This window comes from Sycon ciliatum, chromosome 1, assembly GCF_964019385.1.
Source record: "Sycon ciliatum chromosome 1, ocSycCili1.1, whole genome shotgun sequence".
NCBI classification, from domain to species: domain Eukaryota; kingdom Metazoa; phylum Porifera; class Calcarea; order Leucosolenida; family Sycettidae; genus Sycon; species Sycon ciliatum.
The window spans coordinates 9,716,485-9,726,848 of record NC_088643.1 but is presented as its reverse complement, the minus strand read 5'-3'; the positions used below and the strand labels follow the sequence as shown (position 1 = coordinate 9,726,848).

At 46.9% G+C, this 10,364-nt stretch overlaps 1 protein-coding gene across 1 annotated transcript; it reads left to right on the top strand.

The window, feature by feature from the left end:
- The first annotated feature begins 6,872 nt into the window (after positions 1 to 6,872).
- LOC135806831 (transcription factor SOX-17-like) lies at positions 6,873 to 10,112 on the top strand. Its single transcript, XM_065321020.1, has one exon. The coding sequence runs from the start codon at positions 7,156 to 7,158 to the stop codon at positions 8,641 to 8,643; it is 1,488 nt and encodes a 495-aa protein (XP_065177092.1). The 5' UTR covers positions 6,873 to 7,155; the 3' UTR covers positions 8,644 to 10,112.
- Positions 10,113 to 10,364: the final 252 nt, after the last annotated feature.

Here is a 10,364-nt window from a genome sequence, read left to right as displayed (position 1 = left end):
TATTATGGTTTACAGTATGCAGTAGGACACTTGCGAAATGTAGGGGGCTCTGCGGAAACCCCAAGAACCCCTGGATCCGCCCCTGCATGTTGTCCAGTTCCACCAGTAGCGCAGGTCGGGCAACCTATCTTCACATTTGTATGATTGTGCTCACCTTCCTCGACCTTACGCTTGTCGCATCATCAATGTACGGAACTCACCTTGGTGAACAGTGCCAACGGATTGGCAGCATTTGGTACTGTACTTGTCCTGGTATGTTTCATGCATGTTTGGTATGTGGCTAAAGAAATGGAGCAGAATTCGAGGAAGTGCCTGCCGTAAGGTTTGCACGGCCTAGGCGGGATAATGCTCGTAGAATTGGCAAATTCTGCTCGAAAAGCAGTGAAATTGGCAGAGCCGTACAAACCGTATAGCAGGCACTTCCTCGAGTTCTGCTCCATTTATTTATCCACATACCAAACATGCATGAACCACACCAGAAAAGGTACCAAATTCTGCACATTTTCTTCCGGCATTATCCACCAAGTGCTTCATGTATGACGTGAAGGCGACTTGTCTAACATCGCGACTTACGCCAATGACCGAGCAAGCAGCACATTCACCAGCGCAGAGGATGGCGAATCATATTGATTTTTGGATTAACCACGCCGTACCACTGGGCAAAGGATTACTCGTAGTCAGATTATGATTATCGCACCCGACATGGTATTTTGATAATTATGACGATTACACATGTACGGTATAATAGAAACTTTCCTGTGCTTGGCAGTATGATTAACCGATTGCCATAGCATGCCAGCTGTCCTTCCAACCATCAACTCCATGTTCCAGTTCCTGTACGCATCAAAAAGTGGCTCTAGGAATGGCTGAGAATAGACTTCGTCTCAGTGGAGCACCTCCGTATCAGGGCTGAATGCTTTGGGTAGCAAACATATGGTAGTAGTTTAATAACGGTATTTTACCACTCCCTCGTAGACATCCATCAAGAAAGGGTCCATATACCATAATTGTTATGAACTACTCCTGGAACCTATCCAGCAAGGTTGGCATAACTAATACGTATGAACTCCTGATAGTACTTGTGGTAACTATTCACCAAGGAGTGACTAAAACCGATTGTATCACCCACATTGACAACAGCTGTTCGTCAATACTAGTAGAATTCGCCGACCCTGTGCCAGTGCTCTCGCTTGCTCTCTGGCACCCCTGCGACCTCTAGGCTTAGAGCAACGGGCTTGAGCTGATAATAATAATAATCTTTATTTCAAGATTACCCAAAGGCTAACGCCTATCTGGGGGATCTCCTATTTGTGTGCATCACTCGTGGCACAAGTAAGTTGTCAGCTGCACAATTTCGAGCAGAATATGGGTTATTTTAGGAAAGGAGCAGGATGAGCAGAATTCGGCAGAAAAGTGCAGAAGAAGGAGCAGATACTCTGCAGAACCAGCTACGAAGTGCGGAGAGGGTTGCTGCATGCTGGCGCCTAGTTTCGGCTCCATTGTGTTCACAAGCACGTGAACTCACTTGTACATGGTCCCTTTTTGATATCTTATGGCCGCATTTGATAATGTCGCGTCGTCCGATAACGCCGGCAGAATTTCGAGCAGAATATGGGTTATTTTAGAAAAGGAGCAGAATTCGGCAGAAAAGTGCAGAAGAAGGAGCAGATACTCTGCAAAACCAGCTACGAAGTGCGGAGAGGGCTGCCGGCACCTATTTACGGCTCCTTTGTGTTCACAAGCACGTGAGAATCCGGCAGAACACGAGCAGAATGGGGCAGAATACTGGCAAAATACGAGCAGAATGTCGAGCAGAAAACGCTACTTTTTCGAGCATTATCCGCCAGGGCATACCCCTGGTTCATCAGCCATGTGAAACTCAGAATGGCAAATGCGATCTCATTCAAAGCCCTCCGATCACCTTGCTCTACGACACCATCATCCATGTCAGATCAGGTGCGGGTCCAGAGATCTCTACACAGTGCCACTGTAACAGGGGGTTACCATGGTTACAGTTTAGCACAAACTGCTGATACATGTACATGACATGCATATTATTATGGACCTATGGTTTACAGTAGGCAGTAGGACACTTGCCAAATTTAGGGGGCTCTGCGGAAACCCCAAGAACCCCTGGATCCGCCCCTGCATGTTGTCCAGTTCCACCAGTAGCGCAGGTCGGGCAACCTATCTTCACATTTGTATGATTGTGCTCACCTTCCTCGACCTTACGCTTGTCGCATCATCAAGGTCCTGAACTCACCTTGGTGAACAATGCCAACAGATTGGCAGCATTTGGTACTGTACAGTGTACCTGTCCTGGTATGTTTCATGCATGTTTGGTATGTGGATATTCAAAGAAATGGAGCAGAACTCGAGGAAGTGCCTGCCATAAGGTTTGCACGGCCTAGGCGGGATAATGCTCGTAGAATCGGCAAATTCTGCTCGAAAAGCAGTGAAATTGGCAGAGCCGTACAAACCGTATAGCAGGCACTTACTCGAGTTCTGCTCCATTTATTTATCCACATACCAAACATGCATGAACCACACCAGAAAAGGTACCAAATTCTGCACATTTTCTTCCGGCATAATCCACCAAGTGCTTCATGTATGACGTGAAGGCGACTTGTCTAACACCGCGACTTACGCCAATGACCGAGCAAGCAGCACATTCACTAGCGCAGAGGATGGCGAATTTGGATCAACCACACCGTACCACTGGGCAACGTATTACTCGTAGTCAGATTATGATTATCGCACCCGACATGGTATTTTAAAAATAATATGACGATTATACATGTACGGTATAATAGAAATAGAAACACCCAAGCGAGTATTGTGTTTATTATTTTAAAGGATTTCCCAAAGAAAGGCATAGCCTATCGGGGGGATCTCCTAACAGTGAAAATGATCATAGATTTATATACTAGTGAAGCGACTTGTGCAGGCAAATATATGCCGTTTATAATGAGCGTGAAATTGTGTCCGTATCTATAGAGATGCTTCTTATTTTATTCCCTTCATCCTCTTTGAGGAGAAGAGGTTCGGTTGAACAGTTGGTTCTCTGAGCTCTCTGAGCTGAGGAACCTTGGTAGAAGCGAGCATGCTGTAATCCGCAGATATTTTAAATTTTGTAAATGTACATAATGGAGCACCACAACTGTTGAACATTGCCCATCGATAAATACACAATGTGATACTTGCATACTCGGACCAACGCACTGTACTCCAAGAATTTCAAGCAAAATTAACGTTGTATAAGAAAAAATTGAAATTATTGTTGCTCCTTTCACTGGCTTCAGGGTTCTCGGCAATACTATAGCAGCGTCTGCTGATTTGGTATTTGTCGGACATGTTGGTTGGTTTACTTTAATTCGCACAATAAACGGGAACTAGGTCCAATGATATACAGGCGAATGGATAAGCCGCATTTAGAAAAGAGGGGACAGCACTTAGAAAATTACGAAAGAAGAAGTATCTGACAGAGGAGTCAAGTGAGTATCAGGGGTGACAGGGTGGTCGAGGAGAGCTAGGGGGAAGGTTAGTCTGAGCAACAATATGGTAGGCAACTTATGCTAAACCTTTTCTGTCTTGCATGTGTCCTGTGCACGAGAGCACCGCTAAGGCGGAGTTGGTCTTTGGAGCAGACTGACAACATCTCTATGATGACAATAACGCAGCAAAGCTTGCTTCGCCCACTACACACATAGCGTAACTAGGTCGGGGCGTAGTCTCATTTTTACCAACATATCACTGATCGTGCCACAGCACGACCAACGTAGCTCATTGAAGGGGTGTGTGTGTGTGTGTGTGTGTGTGTGTGTGTGTGTGTGTGTGTGTGTGTGTGTGTGTGTGTGTGTGTGTGTGTGTGTGTGTGTGTGTGTGTGTGTGTGTGTGTGTGTGTGTGTGTGTGTGTGTGTGGTGGGGTGGTGGTGGTGATGGTGGTGGTGGTGGTGGTGTGTGTGTGTGTGTGTGTGCGTGTGTGTGTGTGTGTGTGTGTGTAAGGCTCGCACAGCGAAACATTCCTTCCACTACACACCACCCACCGCCATGACCCCCCCCCCCCCCCCTCCACCTCATGCTCACCGTCCCCATTGCAAATTGATATCAAAGCCTTACCAGCAGCCCTGAGAAGTTACGTACCAGTATAAATGAGATGCCTCTGGCTCGGATCTGGGTGCTTCTCGTGCTGTGGCAGCTGAATGTTGAGAGTAAATTTGTGAAGGCAAGCACCTCAGGACGGGAGGATTGGTCAGGACTACATGAAATATCGCCCGAGGAAAGTCAAATTCTGGCGACAGACGAGCTTAAAAGTTAGCCGTAAGATATTTATACTACTGGATAGTGGTCTGAAAATACAAAACAACATGAACGTCTGGCCCTTATTTAGTGTTTATAATAATATGCAGGCGAAGGTGACCACCAGCTCCAGTATCATTTTCTATAAATGGGTTTTGTAGTAGAATATACATGTACAATGTAATCAGGGAGTCGTAAAATACCGGTATTTTACGACTCCCTGCATGTAATACAAGCCAAAGACACTACTGTATGACAGTGTGCCTACTACTTTTCAGCAACTCACTATTGTCTCTTGTGTCTTCTATTCCAACGCCATTGTCTTGCCGGGGGTTGCGGCATCCGAATTCCTCACTATTCATTACTCCGTACCATGATGTGCAGAATGCTGACCCTTCTCTCTCCATGCTTCGCGTTTCATGCCATCATGGATCTATTTTCAGCGTGCTGTAAACCCCTATTCTTCTTTGCTTCTCAATCACGGGAGCCACGAATCTGTTGGCCTAAGAATTCTGCCACTTTGACAATCAATGTCAATGGGTGTCATTAGGAGCATGAGCCTGTCGTAGTTACTCCATGAAATCAAGAGGCAGTTGGGCACTATTGGTCATATTGTACTTCGGATAAAGAAATCCGGCGTGGTGGGTCAGGCTAGCGCAGGCGTTGTAGGGTCTCAGACGTGGGAACACCGAGCTGTGCACTGGTGTGTTGAGCTTACGTATTCATTCGTCGGATTTCATGGATCGCGGCAGTTGTTGTTGGCTATAGTAGTGGCATGATGTCGTCAGGGTAGGCCTGCCAGTATTGCATACCTGTCATACGTGGGGTCTCTCCATGGTGCGAAGCGCGTGATGTTTACGGCACCATTCGCACTGGGAAGATCCGGTGCCATGGCGAAGCTGTCGACGAAGTCTTGGGTTTGTCAACGCCCGTAAATCAAAATGGCATTTACAAGATTAGTTATAGAAGGCCATACTACACTGCACTGGGCTAATAGCCATGATAGATTGATAGGCACTGCTTTTTTATTTTTTTTTATTTTTTACAAAAAACACACACCATTTGACGGCACAAAGCAGCAAGGCAGCGATTATTATTATTATTATTATTATTATTGACTGGTTTGAGGGAAAGAGACAAACGGGAAAAGTCTGAAGAAAAAATTGACTGTCACCATTACTGTCACCATTATTATTATTATTATTATTTTTTCTTATTTTGTTAGGGATTTCCCAACAGGCAATGTTGCCTTGTTACTGGGAACCCTAAATGAGACTTTGTGTGAGCGCGAAACGAAGCAGGCGCCTCGGCCGGGCGACAAGATGGAGGCAGCGCATTCCACCTGTCGGCACCAAGATACGCAATGGAATGGAAACCATACCGGGAGTGGCAGGCAGGCAAGACTAGAGCAGCTGTAGCTTGGCCCCGGGTTGTGGCAGCAGAATGTGGGCCAGTGCAGCGGGGAGTGAATAGGAGGCTGAGAAGTGGGCTAGATAAACCATGCAGACAGCGAAAGACAAAGACGTATTGCTTGAAATTTAAGCGTTGCTCTAGTGTGTAGATCTTGGTGTAAGCGTACAGTGTCTCAGTGGAAGTTCTGCGGTCAAGGGCAAATATTCTTTTAAGACTAGTACGGCTAGCTGTGATCAGCTGGTTGTATGAACGGTGAGATAGACAATTAATGTAGGCAGAGCTAGCATACTCAAGGGTGGATTGAATAATAGATAGATAGAAAAGACAGCGATGAGACATATGGAATGGCAGGAGTGGGGGAGAGGCAGGGGCAGCTTGACCGACCATAGGGGGGACCTGCTGTAGCTTCTGACATTGCAAGGTTGCGACGAAAGTACAGTAAGACCTGTCAAGGCGACCACTCGGATACGGTGACCACCTGTCCCAGAAGACCACTGCAGCCAGGACCAAGGGATGCTATTTACAGTCAAAAGACCCTGGATAAGGAGACCGCCTGGTTACAGAGACCACGCTTTGAAAGTCTCTTGAGCGGTCGTCCTAGACAGGTTTCACTGTTTATACATGCTGTATGAAAGTAAATCAGTGAAGTAGGAAACTATGCACATGTGGTCAGTGGCAGCAGGCCACACACAACACCTCACAGAACATGATAATTATTATTATGGTTGTTGCTTTAGTTTCATTTGGAGTCGCATCACAAATAACAAACAGGCAACTTTGCCTTCAGATACTGCTATGTGTGTGACTGCACGCAGGATCTTCGCTGCCATCTGCCCCGACAACCGACATGCAGGTACATGTATTACTAATATCATTCTATTTCAATGGACTGCACTTCAAAGTTGTCGCTATGTTCGCCTCGTGACTTCGCGCTCGCGTGTCAAATCATGACAAGACGCCAGAGCCTAGCGCTGAAAGGTACACAACCTGCAGTTGACTTTTCAACACATGCCAACGATATTTTGATTTTATTGAGTTTGCTGTGCCCCAGGGAGAACTCTCACCGACATGGTCCCATTGGCCTTAGCAGGCTGAGGAGGGAGTGGGGTATAAAGCAACAAACTCGTTTTCATCATAGTGCATTTGCACTTTGCAAAGCTACTAGCCAGGAAGGAAAAGTCACAGGTGATTAGGTCCTTTGCATCTCTGTAGTTTTATTCGATTTTCCAAGACCAGTACTGGTGGTCACCTACAGGACGAGTAGTCGACGTCACAATATCTAGGGTCTTCGGAAATATAGTAAACGTCGAATAGTCGAGTTCACAATATCAAGCCTTCGGAATAAAAGTAACCACGTGACGTATACATGTATATTCAGTTTAGGCGTAGTCATTTGGTTTCGTAGCTCTAAGGATAGCGTCAAAAACACTTCAAGCAAGAAGAATGTGTAACTTGCCCTCGCCTGCACTGGGGAGTTTAACTCGCGTACATGATCCCGCACAGCCTACTACTATCACTGACCAAGGTCTACTGCCATGCCCGGCTGGATATTGTACAGCACCAGAACCAGCATCATCCGTAGGTTCCTCATCGTCGCTGCTTATTGCCTTTTCCACGGATGGACTGGCCAAGCGACCTCCCAATGCGTTCATGCTGTGGGCGCGCACGGAGCGACGGAGACTGTTCGCTGGCATGCCCGACGGCGGAAAACTGCGCAACAGCGAGGTCAGTAAGATATTGGGCAAGAAGTGGCGAGAAATGTCGAGCCAAGAGAAGGCACCGTACCATGGTTTGGCGTCGCGAGCTTGCCAACAGTATCGATTTCTCAACGCTCATCAGAAAAGAAGGCAACGCACCATCAAAGGTCGACCTGTTGCTGCTCGCCATGACGGTCCTTCCCCTACCTCCTCTGGGCCAATCAAGGCGACCAGATCATCTTTGTCGGGATCGACTCCGATTGCGTGGGAGAACGTGACGAAAAGCGTGGGACACGCACAACCAACGATACCTCAGCAGCACGCGACTTGTGATAACCTTAGCCCGGACTGCGAAATGGCTAGCTTGGATTTGGACATATCGACACCGCATAGTGGCAGCATCAGCGACCCGTTCAGTCTCAGAACGCTGTCACCAGAATGCATCCTCCACGTGCCAAACACGTCATTTCATGATCTGCTACAACCAGGGTTCAGCGGGGCGCAGCTTCATGCCCCTCCGGCGTTTCACACTCCAAGCCCCAGTGTTCAGGGCATAGGCGTCTGCACATCGACACCTCTAGAAACGGGACCAGCGATACCTACAGAAGCAGCATCGGCAACAGGCCTGCCATGCTTCGGGTTTGACGGGCAAGGCTACCATTCATTTGATTCCGAGCAACCTGATCCCGAAGTTACCGGCGACCACCTTGTCCTTGGTGGCGACATATGGCACGGGGTCTGTCCTGGAGCTAGCAGAACCAGGGCAGAATCTGCAGTAGATGTAACCATTGGTTACAGCCAGCCTTTGATCGAAGCACGTGGCAACGCCATTCATCGGCAGTCCTCCTTACCCACCGACCTGGATGCATTCAGACAGCAGGTGCCGACCGTCTGCTTATCCAAAGCGCCGCTAGCCAATCAGTGCACATTCTCCACTACTGCTGGCCCAGGGTTGCACAGGGACTGCGGCTTTTCTATTTCAGGCTGCGCTCCCATGGCATCCAGCAGTTCAGCCATCGCAACTCAGAGAGCTAACACGATACCCAATGCACTGGATATGGATACGCTTCCCAGCAGTGACCCCTTCTCCTCTCTGTTGGACGACTGGGATATTGATGACCTGGTGATAGGCGATGTTGAACTGGCGGAGGTGACAACATCGGAAAACCTGTTACAACCACCGTCCTCCTCCTCTGCCGACGACTGGCTGTTTGGACCGCTGAACATAATCTAGAGAATCGGCCATATGCTACATGTCCAGTTCTAGAGTCAATGGGGTCTTCAGTGCCGCACAATACAGGCCCACCATGCTACTACGTACCTGCCAGAACAATTCAAAAAAGTACGTGTACAGTAAAACCTGTCAAGGCGACCACTCGGATAAGGCGACCACCTGTCCCAGAAGACCACTGCAACCAGGACCAAGGGATGCTATTTCCAGTCAAATGACCCTGGATAAGGAGACCGCCTGGTTACAGAGACCACGCTTTGAAAGTCCCTTGAGCGGTCGTCTTAGAAAGATTTCACTGTAATAGTAGTTGGAACTGACTGCAATGTATGTCTTCCGCGACGTCCAACATTTTATGGGTTCGATTCTAGTTTACGGATTTTGTTCCAGATACTACATGTACGTATCTTCATTGACACTCCTTACCGTTTTCAAGGCCTCATTTTGGCGTGACACTGACAGACCCGCAGCTATGCAGGCCACGGACCTGAGGCTTGTTTTAATTAATAATGATTGTGAACCAATTTCAAGATAATATTATCCCTATTCAAGACACTACTGTCTGTGTCAACGACCACCGCGTCAAGATGTGATCTATTTATACACACACACACACGCACACGCACACACACACACACACACACACACACACACACACACACTAACCATTAAATTTTGGTGACCCTGGACTCTTGCTTTTGAACCTGCCTTATCCGCAGCGTTATCAAGTGGGTAATAGACACTTGCTTCACATACATAATTACAAGTATCTATGTGCTCATCGAGGAAAGAATAATTGCCTTTCTCTCACGTGTTCAACTCGGCCATGCCATTGTAAACGTTTTATTTCTACTGTACCAGTAGCTGCACTGGTACTGATATCATTCAGCTCAGCTTTGTGCGCAGTGAATCCTCTCTGTCGGTGCAATTGTCCCATGCATCCGGCGAAGCAATGCCAGTGTCAAACATGTACATGATTACATGTATATGTGCGAGTACATGGAAGAGTAGTAATATAACAGTCATGCTTATAACTATACTTAGAAGTAGGACACACTTCAGGCTCAACATTTCGAAAGTTTTCACCAGTATACTTTCATGCCTGATCATCAGCTCTCTGCTGTATTTAATCCATTGCATGTCCATGTTCATTTGATTTTGCCTGTATTTCATCTGATGATAAGGCAGGAGCGTCTACTAGTGAACAGTTTCAAAGTGTTCAAGAGCCTGACGTGTGTCCTCCTTCTAAGTATAATTGCATTCTTGTCTCCAAGGAAATTGTTCATGCTCATAACGTCGCAATAATGCTGTGAAACAAACTCAGGATATCCGAGAAGTATTGATACGCCGATGGGAACTGATATATCTATATTTTACTACTTTGCGTGTTATGGATAGTAATCTGTGAGTCGAAGCACACATCATTACTGTCAACTAAAATAATTATTTGTATCGCTCTCATTCTTCGTTGAATGTTTCTACCATGCTTGAATTGTATTCCTCTCCTATCTTTCATCGCCTTTTGTCTGACGTGGCTCCAGTTTTACACGATTTCTCAACTAGATGTTGTTTGCCCTTTCCATGTTGCACTCACTCTCGATCTTATTGTCCAGGCCTACATCCAAAGGACTCTGATGAGAATGAGAAACACATGTAGGCTCCTGAACTCTTCTCTTTCGCGTTCAATTTCACGGCAGTGCATGCATGCGTGTGTGTATGTGTGTTTG